We start from the raw sequence: 22,445 nt of genomic DNA, 5'->3' as shown, positions 1-22,445 counted from the left end.
CAGAGCCCTAACCACTGCCTAAAAGCCCCACCTCTGAGCCCCACCTCTGAGCCTTGATGTATTGGGGATCATGCTTCCGATACTTGAACTTTCAGGAACATTCCAGATCCAAACCATTACAAAAACTAAAAGGTAATACATAGTCCAGTATTCCTACTGTGTGGGAAACACTTATTTTTCACTATGTACAGGTACATGCTATTCCAACTTTGATACTGGAGGTTATGAAACAAGAAAATTCTACCAAATAATATATGGAGACTATCTGGAAGATTAGAGTTTTGTCCCAAAGACAAAAGTTGGGGAGTTTGAATTATAGAAAGCTATTAATTTGGATACCAAGATTTTGTAACTTTGGATAATTTAGTGAATTTTACTTTCTTTACATTGGTCACATTAGAAATGATTTAAAAATAGACTATTTTGAAGAATTTTCCACTGTCTGAAAGCATCACGTGTTAAAAACTGACATGCTGAATTCCAATTGTCACTAGGCTAATAGTGGCTGTCTAAACCCTAATCTCTCAATACACCCTTTCTCAAAACCTGTAGACTTAACAAAAGGAGCACAAGTAAACCATTCATGAGATTACTTCTTTAGTATTGCTAGTAGACCAATGATACCCCAACTTTTAAATTTTTTGTAGGAAGAGAAAGAATCAGCAAATTTCCAGAGTTCCTGTTGCTCCTGCAATCATAGACAGTGGGCAGGGGAGTCTTTGGAGAACAAGGGGAGCAGGAAACTAGGAAGAAATACAGTGGTCTTTCATAGAAGTAAAGTAAAAAAATGTAAAAAGTTAAAAATCAGCAATTCACAGCATTGAGGATGGAAAGGGAATGCGAAAGTGAGCAGTCCCGAAGCGGGCAGTCTTGGCAAAACATTTGTTTCTGCAGGAAGGAAATAAACAGCGGTGGAGACTCTGCTCAGACACCTGGCAGTGAGGGAAGAAGAAAGCAATGAGGAAAATTAGGTATTCTGCAAAAATGAAACAGAACTGGAAGACATGTCAGTTCCTCCTCTTCAATCCTAATTTACTCAACCACATGTATGAAAGAAACTCAACTTCACAATATGACCAGAAAGTAAGATTTTGGTGCAAGAAGTGCTTGGAAACAGGAAAAGGTCTCAAAATAAATTATGAGGTGACCAAGGGAGAATGCAATGAAATGAAAATTTATTATGTCATTAAAAAAGACATCAGAAGGGCCAGAGACAAAGTGGTTAAAAATGGAAGATAGGTAAAGAAGATCCAACATGCATGTGATTAGAATCCTTAATGAAGAGAAAACATTTGAACCAAACAATATTTGAAAATATTTCCAGGAAGACTTTTGGAAATAAGAGACAACCTAAGTCAACATGTCAAAAGGGCCTACTGTGTTCCTGAGAAAACTGACTCAGAATAATCAGCTCCAAGGTGTCTCACAGTAAAACTTTGAAAACTCCTAGGCTTACCTCTTGCTAAAGGGACTCATTATCCTTGCTTTCCCTTTCTCTGCCTTAAGCAGAGAAACTATTTTTAGATTGTAAAGAACAATCCTTAGGCCCTTCAGCAAAAAACACAAATTACTTCATGGTTGAAGAAATTAACCTGGCTTTAGACTTCTCAAGGGAAGCATACCAAAATCAAGGCAAGAGTGGAATAATATTTTTAAGAGACTTAAGCATAGACAGTATGGGCCAAGGATTTTATATCTGGTTGTTCTTGAGATATCCAGGCTATAGAGAAACATGTAGAAACTCAGGGACACTGCCCATGAGTCCTTTCAGAGGAATCTGTGGACTATAGTTTTCAATATGTGGTTCCCAGACCAGAAATGTCTGCACCACATGGACACTGATGAGACAAGGGTATTATCAGGCCCAACTTAGACCTATTGGGTCAGAGAGTTTGGGGTGCAATACATCAGTTTGTGTTGTAGCAATCACTATTGGTCATTCACATGCAACTGTACAAGAGAATGAACTTCTTCCAGCAAAGTGATAATGAGGAAACTGGCAGAAAACTGACAGTGAATATTGATATTGATTATAGATATTAATCTAAGACATGATTAAAAATATGATTGGGAGAACATTATGTAAAGCAGCATATGTATTGCCAAAATGAAAAGAATACAACTAAAAAGGGAGAGGATAAGAAATAGGGACAGAAAAAAGTGGAGTAAGGTCATTGTTACATTAAGTAGATGTCAGAAAATACCATCCCACCCCCTTATTTATTGGTGCATTATAATTATACATAACAGTGGGATTTGTTATAATATATTCATACATGCACACAATAAAACAGTATAATTTGATCAATTTCATTCCCCAGTATCTTTCGCCTCCCTTCCTCTGATTCCCTTTTTCTAGTCTACTGGTCTCCATTCTATCTTTTTTAAAATTTGTTCTAATTAGTTATACATGACAGTAGAATGCATTTTGACACATTGTACACAAATGGAGCACAACTTATCATTCCTCTGGCTGTACATGATGCAGAGTCACACCAGTAGTGTAATCATACATGTATATAGGGTATTGATGTCTGTCTCATTCTATCATCCTTCCCATCCCCATAGCCTCACCCCTCCCCTCCCTCCCCTCTGCACAATCCAAAGTTCCTTCATCATTCTTCCCTATCCCTTGTCCCCCACTATGGACCACCATCTGCTTATCAGAGAAAAAATTTGGCCCTTGGTTTTTTGGGATTGTCTTATTTCACTTAGCATGATGTTCTCTAGTTCCATCCATTTACCTGCAAATGCCATAATTTCATTTTTATTTAGGCTTTGTAATATTCTATTGTGTATATGTACCACATTTTCTTTATCCGTTCATCTGCTGAAGGGCATTTTTATTGGTTCCATAGTTTAGCTATTGTGAATTGAGCCACTATAAACATTGATGTGGCTGTGTCATTGTAGTATGCAAATTTTAAGACCTTTGTATAAACCAAGGAGTGGAATAATTGGGTCAAATGGTCGTTCTATTTTAAGTTTTCTGAGGAATCTCCATACAGCTTTCCAGATTGGTTGCACACATTTGCAGTCCCACCAGCAATGTATAAGTGTACCTTTTCCCCCACATTCTCTCCAGCACTTATTATTGCTTATATTCTTGATAATTGCCATTCTGACTGGAGTAAGATGAAATCTTAGCATAGTTTTGATTTGCATTTCTCTAATTGCTAGAGATGGTGAACATCTTTCCATATGTTTGTTGATCAGTTGTATGCCTTCTTCTGAGAAGTGTCTGTTCAGTTCCTTAGTCTATTTATTGGTTGGGTTATTTGTCTTTTTGGTGTTCAGATTTTGAGTTCTTTATCTTAGAGGTTAGTGCTCTATCTCAGTGCATGTGATAAAGATTTTTCCCATTCTGTAGGCTCTCTCTTAACGTCATTAATTATTTCCTTTGCTGAGAAGAAACTTTTTAAATTGAATCCATCCCATTTATTGATTCTTAATTTTACTTCTTTTACTTTTGGAGTCTTGTTAAGGAGATCAGGTCCTAATCTGACATGATGAAGATTTGGGCCTACTTTTCAAGTGCCTAAGTCTTTGAGTTGATTTTTGTGCAGGGTAAGATAGAGGTTTAATTTCATTTTGATGCTAAGGATTTCCAGTTTTCCCAGCACCATTTGTTGAATAGGTTATCTTTTCTCCTATATGTTTTTGTTGCCTTTGTCTAGACTGAGATAACTGTATTTAAGTGGGTTTGTCTCTGTGTCTTCTACTTTGTACCATTGGTCTACATATCTATTTTGGTGCTAATACCATGCCATTTTTGTTACTGTTGTTCTGTGGTACAGTTTAAGGTCCAGTATTATGATGCCTCCTGCTTCACTTTTGCTGTTAAGGATTAATTTGGCTACTCTGGGTCTCTTATTTTTCCAAATGAATTTCATGATTATTTTTTCTACTTCTATGAGGAATGTCATTGGGATTTTAATAGGAATTGCATTAAATCTGTATAACAGTTCTGGTAGTATCTCCGTTTTGACAATATTAATTCTGCCTATCCAAGAGCATGGGAGATCTTTCCATCTTCTAAGGTCTTTTTCCATTTCTTTCTTTAGTGTTCTGTAGTTTTCATTGTAGAGGTCTTTCACCTCTCTTGTTGGATTGATTCCCAATTATTATATTTTTTTCTTTTTGAGGCTATTGTGAAATTCCGAATTTCTCTTGCTGTGGATTCATCGCTTATATATAGAAATGATTTGATTTGTGGGTATTGATTTTATATCCTGCTACTTTTCTGAATTCATTTATTAGTTCTAGAAATTTTCTGGTGGAATTTTTTGGATCTTCTAAATATAGAATCATGTCGGCAGACAGTTTGAGTTCTTCTTTTCTTATTTGTATCCCTTTAATTTCTTTCATCTGATTGCTCTGGCTAGACTTTCAAGGACTATATTGAATAGACATGATAAAAGAGGGCATCTTTTATCAGTTTTTAGAGGGAATGCTTTCAATTTTTCTCCATTCAGAATGATGTTGACCTTGCGTTTAGCATAAATAACTTTTACAATGTTGAAGTGTTTTCCTACCATCCCTAGTTTTTCCAGTGTTTTGAACATGAAGGGGTGCTGTATTTTGTCAAATGCTTTTTCTCTGAATACTGAGATAATCATATGGTTCTTGTCTGTAAGTCTATTGATATGATGTGTTATATTTATTGATTTCTGTATGTTGAACCAACCTTGCATCCCTGGGAAGAACCCCACTTGATCGTGGTGTACTATCTTTTTGATATATTTTTTGTATTCAGTTTTCCATAATTTTATTGAGAATTTTTGCATCTATGTTCATCAGAGATATTGTTCTGAAGTTTTCTTTCTTTGATGAGTCTTTTTCTGATTTTGGTATTAGGGTGATACTAGCTTCATAGAATGATTTTGGAAAGGTTCCCTTCTTTTCTATTTCATGGAATAATTTGAGGAGTACTGGTATTAGTTCTTCTTTGAAAGTCTTGTAGAAATCAGCTGAGAATCCGTCTGGTCCTGGGCTTTTCTTGGTTAGTAGGCTTTTGATGGCATTGTGTGTTTCATTGCTTGAAACTTATCTATTTTATTGTGTATGTCCTTTTGATTCAGTTTAGGTAGATCATATGTCTCTACAAATTTGTCATTGTCTTTTGAGATTTTCCATTTTATTGAAGTATAAAGTTTCAATATAGTTTCTAAATATCTTCTGTATTTTGATAGTGTCAGTCATGATATTTCCTTTTTCATCACAAATTTCAGTAATCTGAGTTTTCTGTATCCTTCTTTTCATTAGTGTAGCTAAGGGCTTATCAATTTCTTTATTTTTTCAAAGAACCAACTTTGTTTTGTCAATTTTTTCAATTGTTTCTTTTGTTTCAGTTTCATTGATTTCAGGCCTGATTTTAATTATTTCCTGTTTTCTTTTACTTTTGGTGCCGATTTGTTCTTCTTTTTCTAGGGCTTTGAAATGTAATGTTAGGTCATTTATTTGTTGACTTTTTCTTCTTTTAAAGAATGAGCTCAATGCAAGGAACTTTCCTCTTGGCACTGCCTTCAAGTCCCAGAAATTTTGGTATATTGTATTGGTATTCTCATTTACCTTTAAGATTTTTTTTTCTCCTCCCTGATGTCAGAAGATACCAAAGCTGTCAAAAAAAAAAAATAGTGAAAATTAAAGGGAAGAAAAAAGGACATAGTTGGTTAAGGTAGCCGTTGGAATAACTCAATTAAATACAGAAATATGTGGTCTAGGATTGGGAGAAAACGTTGCGAGAGGTGTTTATTGGTACAGTGGATGAAAGTAAAATGTAGACTATAGATTAAAAACTATTAGCCAGGCACAGTGGCACATATCTGTAATCCCAGCGGCTCAGGAGGCTGAGGCAGGAAAATCCAAGTTAAAATTTATCCTCAACAACGGCGAGGTGCTAAGCAGCTCAGTGAGACTCTGATTCTAAATAAAATACAAAAAAAGGATGGGGAGTGGCTCAGTGGCCCAGTGACCCTAATTCAATTTCTGATATCCACCCCCCTCCCCCCAAAAAAAAGAAAAATTAAAAAAATGTAGTGAATTAACTTTCCTATGTACATATATGAATACACCACATGAATCTCAACATTGTATACATCCACAAGACTGGGATCCTATTTAAAATAAGATATATTCATGTTTGTATAAATATATCAAAATAGATTCTACTATCATGTATAAACAGAACAAATAGAGAAGAGGAGCAGCGGCCTGCTGGGAGGCAGAGCCGCCCCCTCCCCCTGCGCCAGCAAAGTACAGGGAACTGGGACCACGCACAGAGCAGGCCCAGCGGCCTGCTGAGGGGCAGAGCCGCCCCACACCCCCCGCGCCTGCCAGATAGGGGAACTGTGACCACCGACAGAAAAGGCCCAGTGGCCCGGGGCGGGACAGAGCTTCCAATCACTCCTGCAAGGTAGGCAGGCCTGCGACCCACCGGCAGAAGAGGAGCAGCGGCCTGCTGAGAGGCTGAGCCGCCCCCTCCCCCTGCACCAGCAAGGTAGAGGGAACTGTGACCACGCACAGAGCAGGCCCAGCGGCCTGCTGAGGGGCAGAGCCGCCCCCCACCCCCCGCGCCTGCCAGGTAGGTGGAACGGTGACCACCAACAGAAAAGGCCCAGTGGCCCAAGGCGGGACAGAGCTTCTAATCACTCCTGCAAGGTAGGCGGGCCTGCAACCCACCGGCAGAAGAGGAGCAGCGGCCTGCTGAGAGGCTGAGCCGCCCCCTCCCCCTGCGCCGGCAAAGTAGAGGGAACTGTGACCACGCACAGAGCAGGCCCAGCGGCCTGCTGAGGGGCAGAGCCGCCCCACACCCCCCGCGCCTGCCAGGTAGGGGAACTGTGACCACCGACAGAAAAGGCCCAGTGGCCCGGGGCGGGACAGAGCTTCCAATCACTCCTGCAAGGTAGGCGGGCCTGCGACCCACCGGCAGAAGAGGAGCAGCGGCCTGCTGAGAGGCAGAGCCGCCCCCTCCCCCCCGCTCCTGCAAGGTAGACGGAACTGTGACCACCATCAGAACAGGCCAGACCTGCAACCGAGAGACAGAACAGGCCCAGTGGCCTGAGGAAGGGTAGAGCCGCCCCCCCCCCCCGCGCCTGCAAGGTAGGCAGACCTGCGACCCACTGGCAGTACAGCCCCAGAGGCCTGCAGAGGGGCAGTGCCGCTGCCTGCGCCTGCAAAGTAGGCAGAACTGCGACCACCTACAGAACAAGCCTAGCGGCCCGCAGAGGGACAGAGCCGCCGCCTGCGCCTGCAAGGTCGGCGGACCTGCTACCGACCGGCAGAGCAGGCCCAGCGGCCTGCCGGCGTGGTAGGCACATTGCCCCAATTGGAGGAGGGGCAGAGCCGCCGCCCGCGCCTGCGAGGGAGACTTTGCAACTATACAAGACCAATATAAATATATAGGGGGAAAATTCAATAGCACAACAGTTTCACCAAGTAGAAAGGAACGCAAACAGTATGAAGAGACAAGGAAAGAAAGGACCACAAGCAATGCAGGTCAACTCAACGTTAGAAGAGGTAATAGCTGCAGCAGATGGAATGTCAGATAAAGAATTCAGGATATACATGCTTCAGATGATCTGGAGTCTCAAGGAAGACATCAGACAGCAAAATCAGACAATGAAAGATCACTTCAACAATGAATTACATAAACAAATCCAAGAAGCAAAAGATCAACTATACAGGGAAATAGAGGTTATAAAAGCAAACAAACAGAAATCCTAGAAATGCAGGAAGCAATAAGCCAACTTAAAAACTCAATTGAGAATACTACCAGCAGAGTAGAACACTTAGAAGACAGAACATCAGACAATGAAGATAAAGTATTTCAACTTGAAAAGAACATAGACAGCTCAGCAAGACTGTTAAGAAACCATGAGCAGAACATCCAAGAAATATGGGATAACATCAAGAGACCAAATTTAAGAGTCATTGGGATACAGGAAGGGACAGAGTTTCAAACCAAAGGAATGAACAACCTATTCAATGAAATAATACGAGAAAACTTCCCAGACTTGAAGAATGAGACAGAACCCCAAATCCTAGAAGCCTACAGGATGCCGAATGTGCAAAATCATAAGAGACCCACACCTAGACACATTATAATGAAGATGCCCAACATACAGAATAAGGAGAGAATTTTAAAAGCTACAAGAGAAAGGAAGCAGATCACATTTAGGGGTAAGCCAATCAGGATAACAGCTGATCTTTCAACACAGACTCTGAAAGCTAGAAGATCCTGGAATAACATATTTCAAACACTGAAAGAAAATGGGTTCCAACCAAGAATTGTGTTTCCAGCGAAATTAAGCTTCAGGATGGAAGATGAAATTAAAACCTTCCACGATAAACAAAAGTTAAAAGAATTTGCAGCTAGAAAACCATCTCTTCAAAACATCCTTGGCAAAATATTACAGGAAGAGGAAATGGAAAATAACAATGCAAACCAACAGTGGGAGGTAGGACACTAAAGGGGGGAAAATAATCAAAGAGGAAAACAAACCATGTTTAGTAACATAAATAAAAAAATATGGCTGGAAGAACAACCCATAGCTCAATAATAACCCTAAATGTTAATGGCTTAAACTCACCAATCAAGAGACACAGGCTAGTAGAATGGATCACAAAACAAGACCCAACAATATGCTGCCTACAGGAGACGCATTTGATAGGAAAAGACATACATAGGCTGAAGGTGAAAGGTTGGGAAAAATCATATCACTCATATGGACTTCGGAAACAAGCAGGAGTATCCATACTCATATCAAATAAAATAGATTTCAAGCCAAAGTTAATCAAAAGGGATAAAGAGGGACACTACATACTGCTCAAGGGAACCATACACCAACAAGACATAACAATCATAAATATATATGCCCCAAACAATGGTGCAGCTATGTTCATCAAACAAACTCTTCTCAAGTTCAAGAGTCTAATAGACCACCATACAATAATCATGGGAGACTTCAACACACCTCTATCACCAATGGACAGATCTTCCAAACAAAAGTTGAATAAGGAAACTATAGAACTCAATAACACAATTAATAACCTAGACTTAATTGACATATATAGAATATACCACCCAACATCAAGCCGTTACACTTTTTTCTCAGCAGCACATGGATCCTTCTCAAAAATAGATCATATATTATGTCACAGGGCAACTCTTAGACAATATAAAGGAGTAGAGATAATACCTTGCATCTTATCTGATCATAATGGAATGAAACTGAAAATCAACGATAAAAGAAGGAAGGAAAAAGCATACATCACTTGGAGAATGAACAATAGGTTACTGAATGATCAATGGGTTATAGAAGACATCAAGGAGGAAATTAAAAATTCTTAGAGATTAATGAAAACACAGACACAACATATCGGAATCTATGGGACACATTGAAAGCAGTTCTAAGAGGAAAATTCATTGCTTGGAGTTCATTCCTTAAAAAAAGAAAAAACCAACAAATAAATGATCTCATACTTCATCTCAAAGTCCTAGAAAAAGAAGAGCAAAACAACAGCAAAAGAAGTAGAAGGCAAGAAATAATTAAAATCAGAGCTGAAATTAATGAAATCAAAACAAAAGAAACAATTGAAAAAATTGACAAAACTAAAAGTTGGTTCTTTGAAAAAATAAACAAAATTGACAGACCCTTAGCCATGCTAGCGAAGAGAAGAAGAGAGAGAACTCAAATTACTAACATACGGGATGAAAGAGGCAATATCACAACAGACACTTCAGAAATACAGAAGATAATCAAAAATTATTTTGAATCCTTATACTCCAATAAATTAGAAGATAGTGAAGGCATAGATAAATTTCTTAAGTCATATGATCTGCCCAGATTGAGTCAGGAGGATATAGACAACCTAAACAGACCAATATCAATTGAGGAAATAGAAGAAACCATCAAAAGACTACCAACTAAGAAAAGCCCAGGACCGGATGGGTATACAGCAGAGTTTTACAAAACCTTTAAAGAGGAACTAATACCAATACTTTTCAAGCTACTTCGGGAAATAGAAAAAGAGGGAGAACTTCCAAATTCATTCTACGAGGCCAACATCACCCTGATGCCTAAAGCAGACAAAGACACTTCAAAGAAAGAAAACTACAGACCAATATCTCTAATGAACCTAGATGCAAAAATCCTCAATAAAATTCTGGCCACTCGGATACAAAAACATATCAAAAAAATTGTGCACCATGATCAAGTAGGATTCATCCCTGGGATGCAAGGCTGGTTCAATATACGGAAATCAATAAATGTTATTCACCACATCAATAGACTTAAAAATAAGAACCATATGATCATCTCGATAGATGCGGAAAAAGCATTCGACAAAGTACAGCATCCCTTTATGTTCAAAACTCTAGAAAAACTAGGGATAACAGGAACATACCTCAATATTGTAAAAGCAATCTATGCTAAGCCTCAGGCTAGCATCATTCTGAATGGAGAAAAATTGAAGGCATTCCCTCTAAAATCTGGAACAAGACAGGGATGCCCTCTCTCACCACTTCTGTTCAACATGGTTCTCGAAACACTGGCCAGAGCAATTAGACAGACGAAAGAAATTAAAGGCATCAAAATAGGAAAAGAAGAACTTAAATTGTCACTATTTTCAGATGACATGATTCTATACCTAGCAGACCCAAAAGGGTCTACACAGAAACTATTAGAGCTAATAAATGAATTCAGCAAAGTGGCAGGATATAAAATCAACACGCATGAATCAAAGGCATTCCTGTATATCAGCGACAAATCCTCTGAAATGGAAATGAGGACAACCACTCCATTCACAATATCTTCAAAAAAAATAAAATACTTGGGAATCAACCTAACAAAAGAGGTGAAAGACTTATACAATGAAAACTACAAAACCCTAAAGAGAGAAATAGAAGAAGATCTTAGAAGATGGAAAAATATACCCTGTTCATGGATAGGCAGAACTAACATCATCAAAATGGCGATATTACCAAAAGTTCTCTATAGGTTTAATGCAATGCCAATCAAAATCCCAACGGCATTTCTTGTAGAAATAGAGAAAGCAATCATGAAATTCATATGGAAAAATAAAAAACCCAGAATAGCAAAAACAATGCTAAGCAGGAAGTGTGAATCAGGCGGTATAGCGATACCAGACTTCAAACTATACTACAGAGCAGTAGTAACAAAAACAGCATGGTACTGGTACCAAAACAGGCGGGTGGACCAATGGTACAGAATAGAGGACACAGAAACCAATCCACAAAACTACAACTACCTTATATTTGATAAAGGGGCTAAAAGCATGCAATGGAGGAAGGATAGCATCTTCAACAAATGGTGCTGGGAAAACTGGAAATCCATATGCAACAAAATGAAACTGAATCCCTTGCTCTCGCCATGCACAAAAGTTAATTCAAAATGGATCAAGGAGCTTGATATCAAATCAGAGACACGCCGTCTGATAGAAGAAAAAGTTGGCTACGATCTACATACAGTGGGGTCGGGCTCCAAATTCCTCAATAGGACACCCATAGCACAAAAGTTAATAACTAGAATCAACAAATGGGACTTACTCAAACTAAAAAGTTTTTTCTCAGCAAAAGATACAATAAGAGAGGTAAATAGAGAGCCTACATCCTGGGAACAAATCTTTACTCCTCACACTTCAGATAGAGCCCTAATATCCAGAGTATACAAAGAACTCAAAAAATTAGACAATAAGAGAACAAACAACCCAATCAACAAATGGGCCAAGGACCTGAACAGACACTTCTCAGAGGAGGACATACAATCAATCAACAAGTACATGAAAAAATGCTCACCATCTCTAGCAGTCAGAGAAATGCAAATCAAAACCACCCTAAGATACCATCTCACTCCAGTTAGATTGGCATCCATTATGAAGTCAAACAACAACAAGTGCTGGCGAGGATGTGGGGAAAAGGGTACACTTGTACATTGCTGGTGGGACTGCAGATTGGTGCAGCCAATTTGGAAAGCAGTATGGAGATTTCTTGGAAAGCTGGGAATGGAGCCACCATTTGACCCAGCTATTCCCCTTCTCGGTCTATTCCCTAAAGACCTAAATAGAGCATGCTACAGGGACACTGCTACATCGATGTTCATAGCAGCACAATTCACAATAGCTAGACTGTGGAACCAACCTAGATGCCCTTCAATGGATGAATGGATAAAAAAAATGTGGCATTTATACACAATGGAGTATTACTCTGCATTAAAAAATGACAAAATCATAGAATTTACAGGGAAATGGATGGCATTAGAGCAGATTATGCTAAGTGAAGCTAGCCAATCCCTAAAAAACAAATGCCAAATGTCTTCTTTGATATAAGGAGAGTAACTATTACAGAGTAGGGTCGAAGAGCATGAGAAGAAGATTAACATTAAACAGGGATGAGAGGTGGGAGGGAAAGGGAGAGAGAAGGGAAAATGCATGGAAATGGAAGGAGACCCTCAGAGTTATACAAAAGTACATACAAGAGGAAGTGAGGGGAAGGGGAAAAATAATACAAGGGGGACAAACGAATGTCAGTAGAGGGGGCAGAGAGAGAAGAGGGGAGGGGAGGGGAGGGGAGGGGGGATAGTAGAGGATAGGAAAGGCAGCAGAATACAACAGACACTAGTATGGCAATATGTAAATCAATGGATGTGTAACTGATGTGATTCTGCAATCTGTATATGGGGTAAAAATGGGAGCTCATAACCCACTTGAATCAAATTGTGAAATATGATATATCAAGAACTATGTAATGTTTTGAACAGCCAACAATAAAAAATTAAAAAAAAAAAACAGAACAAATAAAAAAGATAAAACGTATTGCATCAATGGTAACTTGGTTGGTAATTATGATGTGAGTTTTTAAGAAAATATTCTCATTCTTTAAATTTTTTTGTAGTTTTAGATGGAATAAATGCCTTAATTTTATTTTTTTATTTTTATGTGGTGCCTAGGAGGGAACCCAGTGCCTCACACATGCTAGGCGAGTTCTCTGCCATTGAGCTACAGTCCCAGCCCCAAATTCTGATTCTTAGGTTAATAGTGAAATAGCATGATACGTGTAGCCTATTCTCCACTATGTTATAAAGTGCTGTATGTGTTTTAGAGAAAAAGTAAATGTGGCAGAATGTTAAAAATTAATACACAGGAATACTATTTTTACAGATTTAATTTGTTTGGAATTATTCCAAAATAGTTAAAAAAAAAAAAAAACAAAACTTATGCCAGTTAGCCATTCCCAGTTCAATTATTTGTTTAGGTACTGAAGTTCTCCATTATGTAGAATTTTGATAAATATTTGGATAAAACAAACTTTCATTTCTGTATAATCTGTACTTAAGGCTGTCTGTTATCTCAACTGATTTGAGTTTGTGAACTTTTAAAGGATAAGACAGACAATGGTGACTAGTGTTGAAATTGAAAGAAATAGATTGTGTTCTTTTTAGAATTATGTTTATGTTATAAGGGCAAGTTTTGACACTAAAATTTAAAATTTTGAAATGGCTTTGTTTTTCTTAAATTATTTAAAAACATAATTACTGTTTATATACAGCATGTAATTTGAAGCTAACCAGAGATGAAAACATTCGATTATTCCCATTTCTCATCCTGTAATTTTTTCATTATTTACTATAAACCTCATGTAGACAAAGTAGAAAAACTTTTGTATTGACTATGTAAGCATTTTGCTCTGTACTACAGAACTCAAACAGAAAATCAGCAAACGTCTAGTTGTTTCTTTTTAATATATCAAAACGTAGGGAGCTAAGGTGAACTAACTCAGGGTGGAAATAATAAAGATAAATACAAGTGGTATTTTCTAATATTTTAAATTAATTTCTACCAGCTAAATTTCCAACTTTAAACAGTAGTGAAGTACTGGTATTTTTTTTTTTTTTAAGATATGGATGTAATGAGGCCTTTGATAAATGAGCAGAATTCTGATGGGACATCAGATGAGGAGCATGAGCAAGAGCTCCTGCCTGTTCAGAAGCATTACCAGCTTGATGGTCAAGAGGGCATTTCGTAAGTGTGATGGCTCACATGTCTCCCTTTTCTTTTAATTCATATTCTGTATCTTCTATAGGCAAGGCATTTGACCAGATACTACAGATGACAGAAAGATGAATAAGAGGTAGTCTTCACCTTCAAGGAGTTTATAGTCTATTTGGGAAAGAAAAAAATAACATTTAAACCACTGAATAGTATATATGAATGACTATAATGATATATCAGTTGCTATGGGTGATGAGAGAAGGGAGATCTGATTGAGGCCACTTCTGCTATGGTTAGAATTAGATAGTAGAAGGCAGTAAACACTATCAAAGTGGGAGGTATAAAAAAAGAGGAAAACTGAAAGGTTTTTCAAAGCTTTTTTTGATTCTTGATAATCATTTATAAGTTCATATTCTAATAATAATTTAGTGATTAAACAAAACAACATGGAATTTGATCATAAGAGTATATGCTGAGAAAAATTTAAAGCTTTTTTTGTTTTATAGTTTGAATTTTGTGCTATTCTTCCTAGTTTCAATGCATTTCTTCTTAATCAAGAGATCTTCAGTTGCCTCCTAGAAACTGTTTTTAGGCTAAATCTCTTAAATAATTCACAATGTCCAAATATTAATTGTTAGCTTACCTAATGATACATATAACTGTAAAATTGTGTGTTGTTTATTTTTAATTAACTTTCTCTTAGATTGATAATACTACACAAAATATGTTTAGTACCATGATTACATAGTAGTGCCCATAAATTTCTGTCTTACAGCCTAATCTTCAACCTTGTTCTGAAAATCATAGCAGCTAAATATCTTATGAGAAAATTGCTGTTTCTTTATTAATTTCCCATGTGTAAACCACTTTCACTTAAATGTCTCATTTAATCTCCACAATAACCCTGTCTTTTCCACTTTTAAGTAGCAAAGACAGGATGTGAATCACATGTAACTAGTAGTGAAATGGAAATGTTTATTTGGTTCATTACTTAGATTAATTTCCAGTTCTAATATAATAGTAAAATCATGATCATGTGCTTTTAGTAGTTTTTCTTCTAAAATGTTTAACTCCTACAATTTTTACTTTTTCAGATTTTTACAAACTCTTATGCATCTTCTTAAAGGAAATATTGGAACTGGCCTTTTAGGACTTCCATTGGCAATAAAAAATGCAGGAATAGTGGTAAGTCTTATCTTTGTAAATATCCAGTAAAGATATAGTTGTCAGCAAAAATTAATGTAAGCTAACCTCTAACCTCATCAAATATAACTTGGTCATGTAACATTTATTTGGTCATTTACCTGTTGTATTGATAAGATTACATGAACTATAATAGTGAGATATAACAGAACCAAGAATTACTATTTTATTTCTACTTAATTACTTATTTGTAATATTTAATCAACTTCCTCCCCCAAAAAACATGACACAGATCTTTCCAGATACTTATGTCTTATTATTATTTTGGATTTTATAGCAAAAAATAGAGCAGATTATTTGTAGCATGTAACTCAGAAGAAAGTATTTAGTTTTCAGCTTTAAAGAAAAATAATAAACAGAGTCACAGTGTCTTAAAACAGATATATATAAATAGCATTGTTAGAGAAAATTATTGTAATTTCAGAGAGCTTTGATGGGGAGAATTCTTTTTGTAGTAATACAACTGTAGCTAGCTTTTAAAAAATTGAGTATTTTCTTTAAAAGTTTTAACTATCATCTTTTTCTGAGTTTGACTGTTTTGTGAACCCTAATTTTAAGTAACTAAATATTTCCAATTATAAAAATAAACTTTGGCATTAGTGTGGCAGTGACTGAATAATCTGGTCATCATTTTAATTTTAGTAAATAAATACTTGAAAATTTTGATATATCATTTTAAAAATAATCATTTGCTAATCAAAATTCCTAACAGATATAGAAGGGTTTCAGAAAGGAATCTGCAGTGGATTGCCTAAACCCTAGTTCAATATTGTGCTTCTTAGTCATTTAGATAATAATATGTGATTGCATGTATTATCAATGGTGGGACACTAGTAGTTGTAGATTTGCCATCTAATGTTAAATGTGATATTGTATTCCATTCTCCTATGCTGAATATCTATACATTTATTGGTTTAAGGAACCAAGTCTATAAGATGGAATTACACATGGTTGTCTTAAATATTACTTTATATTCTTCCTATTTCACATATCTTAATTTTCCATTATGCATATGACTTTGTTTTGTCCAATGAGTGGTTTTTCAGTTAAGCAAGTCCCATTAACCCATTGCTTATAAGAGTTCTCAACTTTTTAAAACTTAAAATGTTTAAGCTCTCTAAATTTTCTCTCCCACAGCTTGGACCAATCAGCCTTGTGTTTATAGGAATTATTTCTGTTCACTGTATGCACATATTGGTACGTTGCAGTCACTTTCTATGTCAGAGGTAAATGTGGATTTGTTAAGTCTATTTAATTTATTTTAAAGCTATGTATTTAGAGTTCAGATCATTTCATATTTATACTATGCTTTGAAACCAGAAGTTATATTCTCTTTAATTTGTTTTAAATACAAATCTAAGATAACAATATATGGAAAAAGGTAGCATTTTACATGATGTAAGTGCTGTCAGAATGTGTTTACAGTCATGCCTTGGTATCTTCAGGGAATTGGTTCCAGGATCCCCATTAACACCAAAATCTGCAGATACTTAAGTTCCTCATATAAAATGACATAGTACTTGCATGTAACCTCTGTTTCTCCTCCCACATACTTTAAATCCTTTTTAGTTAATTAATACCTAATACAATGTTAATAGCATGCAAATAGTTGTACAGTATTGTTTGAAGAATAATGACAAGAAAAAAGTCTTTATTACAGATGTATTTTTCCATGTATCTTTCATGCATAGTTGATTGAATGCATGGGCAAGGAATGAATGGCTGTAGAGGGCTGACTGAACCTATCTTATTAATGAAATATGTTCTTCTTAGTGAATGAGTTCTTTTATTTAGTATAAATGGAAAGAATCAGGAAAGATATAAAGACAAAATGGAGATAGCACAATGGTCTTCAGTTTTTAATAATTCAAATTTCAGGTACAGTACCTCTTGTGCACATCACAGCACTGATGTGTAGGTTTGTAGATAGTCAAGAAGGTCATATATGCTTTTTAAATTTTTTGTATCATGAAATGCTTCTACTGGACAATAAAGCAATTTTTTGAAATTAATATCTTCTAGTATACCAATATTCTAGTCTTGACTTGCTTGTTATTGTTGTTGTTAAGTGTTCTTTAAAGTGGCTGAGTTATTTATGATGTTCAGATAACAAGGCATACTGGAAAAAAGAGAGTGGAAGAGACTGGAGAAATAATTCCCACCTCATGGAGCTATATTGAAAATTAAATGAGATAGTTTATGTGAAAATATATTGTACAAAAGTTAATTCAAAATGGATCAAGGAGCTTGGTATCAAATCAGAGACACGCCGTCTGATAGAAGAAAAAGTTGGCTACGATCTACATACTGTGGGGTCGGGCTCCAAATTCCTCAATAGGACACCCATAGCACAAAAGTTAATAACAAGAATCAGCAAATGGGACCTACTCAAACTAAAAAGTGTTTTCTCAGCAAAAGAAACAATAAGAGAGGTAAATAGGGAGCCTACATCCTGGGAACAAATCTTTACTCCTCACACTTCAGATAGAGCCCTAATATCCAGAGTATGCAAAGAACTCAAAAAATTAGACAATAAGAGAACAAACAACCCAATCAACAAATGGGCCAAGGACCTGAACAGACACTTCTCAGAGGAGGACATACAATCAATCAACAAGTACATGAAAAAATGCTCACCATCTCTAGCAGTCAGAGAAATGCAAATCAAAACCACCCTAAGATACCATCTCACTCCAGTTAGATTGGCATCCATTATGAAGTCAAACAACAACAAGTGCTGGTGAGGATGTGGGGAAAAGGGTACACTTGTACATTGCTGGTGGGACTGCAGATTGGTGCAGCCAATTTGGAAAGCAGTATGGAGATTTCTTGGAAAGCTGGGAATGGAGCCACCATTTGACCCAGCTTTTCCCCTTCTCGGTCTATTCCCTAAAGACCTAAATAGAGCATGCTACAGGGACACTGCTACATCGATGTTCATAGCAGCACAATTCACAATAGCTAGACTGTGGAACCAACCTAGATGCCCTTCAATGGATGAATGGATAAAAAAAATGTGGCATTTATACACAATGGAGTATTACTCTGCATTAAAAAATGACAAAATCATAGAATTTACAGGGAAATGGATGGCATTAGAGCAGATTATGCTAAGTGAAGCTAGCCAATCCCTAAAAAACAAATGCCAAATGTCTTCTTTGATATAGGAGAGTAACTAAGAACAGAGTAGGGTCGAAGAGCATGAGAAGAAGATTAACATTAAACAGGGATGAGAGGTGGGAGGGAAAGGGAGAGAGAAGGGAAATTGCATGGAAATGGAAGGAGACCCTCAGGGTTATACAAAAGTACATACAAGAGGAAGTGAGGGGAAAGGGAAAAATAATACAAGGGGGACAAATGAATGTCAGTAGAGGGGGCAGAGAGAGAAGAGGGGAGGGGAGGGGAGGGGAGGGGGGATAGTAGAGGATAGGAAAGGCAGCAGAACACAACAGACACTAGTGTGGCAATATGTAAATCAATGGATGTGTAACTGATGTGATTCTGCAATCTGTATATGGGGTAAAAATGGGAGTTCATAACCCACTTGAATCAAAGTGTGAAATATGATATATCAAGAAATTTGTAATGTTTTGAACAACCAACAATAAAAAAATTAAAAAAAATATATTGTACAGCTCTGTACAGATATATTATTAAATAATGTTCTAAAAGTGTAATAATTTAGATATGTACAGTATAGTTGATGTTTTTAAGTATTTGAAACATTTAAATTAGCAAAGTACTAATATGTTTTCTGAATTCTACTGATATACACACACACACACTCTCTGTCTCTCTTTCTGTCTCACTCTCTCTCTTTAGCAGTAGGTGAAAATTTATTTGCTGGAGAAAAGGACAGATCAGATTTTAAAATTTCATGAGGTGTGTTTAGGAGTGTGCAGATTTTCAAATTTTGAAAATCCTATCAATGCATAGCCTTACATTTATTAATTCCCATTTATTTGATGTTCTTTGTAAGGAATGGTTTATGGACCAACTTAATATTTTTCTTCTTCCTGTGTCTGCATGTCATTGGATTACAGGTTTAAAAAGTCAACATTAGGTTATAGTGACACTGTGAGTTTCGCTATGGAAGTGAGTCCTTGGAGTTGTCTTCAGAAGCAAGCAGCATGGGGACGGTAAGTACTTGCTATGTTTTTAGTGTCTAGTTGTTCAAATTATATTCATGTGTAAGTGTTTCAGTCTGATAAAACACATAAACAAAAGTATAATAAAAGTTGAGGGATCAAAATAAATAACCTTTAGAGTTAGATATGGGTCAAATCTCAACTCTACTATTATCCGTTTTATGGTCTTGGTCTAATTATTCATATCTTTGTTTTGGCTTTTTCACTATGAAGTGAATTTATGATAATACTTTACAGAATTATTGTAGTAGATTAAATAAAATTTTATTTACAAAGCATCAAGCCAGCCAATGAAATAATCATGTTCAATAATTTTTCAACAAAGGAGAAAAATATGACAACCTCATTATTTCAAATAAAGCTGTGCATAAGACATCTCATGTTTCAGTACATTTTAACATAAACTTATTTTATTGTCTTATTATTTAAATGTAACCATTGGTGGACACAGTGAATATAAGCTAGATGAATATAGGAATAGAGTAAGGAAGTATAAGTGATCAACAGAGTGCTAACTATGGTACCAATGAGTCATGGGAATTATCAGAAAAGAAAAAGCAGTGTTAGTAGAGTAGCCTGTGGTTTAATGTAGCCTTTCTGGAGATTTTCAGAAAGTTAGATTCGTTTATGAAGTTCTCAGTGTTCCTAATTTACAAGTGGAAGGAAGAAACAATCTAACAATCTAGGGACTTGCCTCCAGAAGCTAGAATACCAAATAAATCTTTCTTCTGGCCCAGACTAGAGACAGGTTTTCCCCCCTGTTCTATGAAGAATGGCTTTTAGATAGAAGTGGCTGAAATGCTTGTTGGTGGTACACTAAAATCAAAGGTGGATGAAAAGATATTAATGGAATACTTAAAACACTTCTAATATAATTCATGGTAGAAAAGAAACTTGAATTCATTTCATGGTTACAGTTCATGGTTACAAGATAAATTATAAATAAGATCCCTGAAGAGCCATGGAGAATGGGAGTTATAACAAGAATGAAAACACGCAAGGACCTTCCAGTTTTAGATGGAAGAAGAAAAATACAGATTTTTTAAAACATTGTTAACATTGATGGTCAGAGAAGAGACTGTAATGAATTAATAAGTGCATGCTATAGTAGTCACTCATTATTTCTAGATCAAAAATGAAATATGGGGTATAAATTAACAATATGTAGGTAAATTTGTAACTTGAAAACTCCCAATAATACCCACTTTGCTTAATGTCTCTGGTAATATTCTTTCCCAAATTGTGTATACTATTTACAAAGTAAAACTTTCTAGAGCATCTCACTAAATAATAAGAATGGAGAAAAGTTACTGGAAAGGTTTCTTATGTTATTACGTAGGGCTCTATTCCTAATCCTCTTACATTCTGTATTCTTATTAGTAATTTGGATAGTACCAAGCATGTTCATCATATTTTCAAATGATGTGAAGTTAGAAAGGGTGGGCCATACTCTGAGAAAAAGTTAGAAAGGGTGGGCCATAATCTGAGAAAGATCTTGAGAAGTAGGAGAGATGGGCTTAATTTGAAAGATAAATATTTTTCATGAAATCATTTTATAAGTAGATTTCCTTAAAATGTTAAATTTCAGAAACAGGTAATGATATAAAAATATTGGGCTTTTAACTTAATTTCCATCAAACTCTATAATAATTCTAGTGATATATTGATAGTAAATAAATGTGTAGGAAATAAATATTTGATTTTTTTTTAATTTAAAGAGGTAAAATATATAAAATATTTTAAAAGAGAGATTAACATATATTAAGTTTTCACTAGCTTTTACTGATACTTATTTGTGGATATCTCTTTTAGGAGTATGGTTGACTTTTTTTTGGTGATAACACAGCTGGGATTCTGCAGCGTTTATATTGTCTTTTTAGCTGAAAATGTAAAACAAGTGAGTATTTTTCTTCAGTTTGTGAACTCTAATGTCCTACTAGTAGCATCGTATTTCTTCTATGGGAGCCATGGTTGAATATGAAAATGTATTCTTTTCATAAATTATCGTTTGTAAATTTTTCTTTAGTCTTCTGTTTTGCAATTTGGATTTTTGCGATTGTTGATTGTTTTAGTCAGCTTTTTCACTGCTGTGACTAAAAGACCTAACAAGAACAATTTTATAGGAGGAAAAGTTTATTTGGGGGCTCATGGTTTCAGAGGTCACAGTCCATAGACAGTTGGCTCCATTCCTTAGGGCTCAAGGTGAGGCAGAACATCATAGTGGAGAGAAGAAGCTCACATGATGATCAGGAAGCAGAGAAAGAAGCCTCACTCACCAGATACAAAATATATACCCAAGGCCCCCCCCCAGCCCCCCCCCCACCTTCCTCCTTCAGTCACACCCACTGTCAGTTACCAGTTGTTTAATCCCTATCAGAGGATTAATTCACTGATTTGGTTAAGGCTCACATAACCCAATCATTTCTCCTCTAAAACTTCTTGCATTGTCTCACACATAAGTTTTGGCGGGGAAACCTAATATCTAAACCATAACATTGGTACTGCTGTTCTTGTCATAATATCAGTAATGCCTGTTCTTTCAAATCAAAATATGATATGATTTGCTGATTCTTAGTTACTTCTAACTTATATCTCAAAAGCATACCCATAGATACTTTTGGAGCATATTCTTTATGTTCATGTTCTCTAAAGAGTGTACAAGGTTTTAACCAGCAGCCTAACAAAGGACGTAGAAAACTCAGCATTTATTTCTGTTTTTGTCAGCTTTTTTGCTGCTGTGACTAAAAGATCTGACCACTCAATTAAATCCACTAGGGATTAATTCACTGATTAGTTTAAGGCTCTCACAACCTAATCATTTCCCCTCTGAATACTCTCACATTGTCTTACATGTGAGCTTTTCAGGGACACCATGTGTAAATAATAACAATTACTGAAATCCAGTAATTATGCCATTGTTTAAAAAGACACTGTCTAAAAATGTGTATTTTTCTGTAATTCTCCCTATAGTATAAAGGTTTGTTTTAAGAGGAAGTGGCTTATAGCCTTCATGTAGAGATTGTCTATTTAAATAAACATGCAAATCACTGAAATAAAAATTCCTACCAGAACAATGCTAAAGCA

At 36.2% G+C, this 22,445-nt stretch overlaps 1 protein-coding gene across 2 annotated transcripts in view; it reads left to right on the top strand.

Annotated features, from left to right (window-relative positions):
- Positions 1-22,445, top strand: part of Slc36a4 (solute carrier family 36 member 4) — an 80,087-nt gene that overhangs the window by 33,748 nt on the left and 23,894 nt on the right. For both annotated transcript variants that reach the window (XM_071616602.1, XM_071616601.1), the window contains exons 2-6: positions 13,917-14,040; positions 15,105-15,195; positions 16,351-16,439; positions 19,257-19,352; positions 21,174-21,258. In XM_071616602.1, coding sequence (XP_071472703.1) covers positions 13,917-14,040; positions 15,105-15,195; positions 16,351-16,439; positions 19,257-19,352; positions 21,174-21,258 — 485 coding nt within the window. The remainder of the gene's footprint in view (positions 1-13,916; positions 14,041-15,104; positions 15,196-16,350; positions 16,440-19,256; positions 19,353-21,173; positions 21,259-22,445) is intronic.

Source organism: Marmota flaviventris, chromosome 9, assembly GCF_047511675.1.
Source record: "Marmota flaviventris isolate mMarFla1 chromosome 9, mMarFla1.hap1, whole genome shotgun sequence".
Classification (NCBI taxonomy): Eukaryota; Metazoa; Chordata; class Mammalia; order Rodentia; family Sciuridae; genus Marmota; species Marmota flaviventris.
This window is presented reverse-complemented; position numbering and strand designations above follow the sequence as displayed.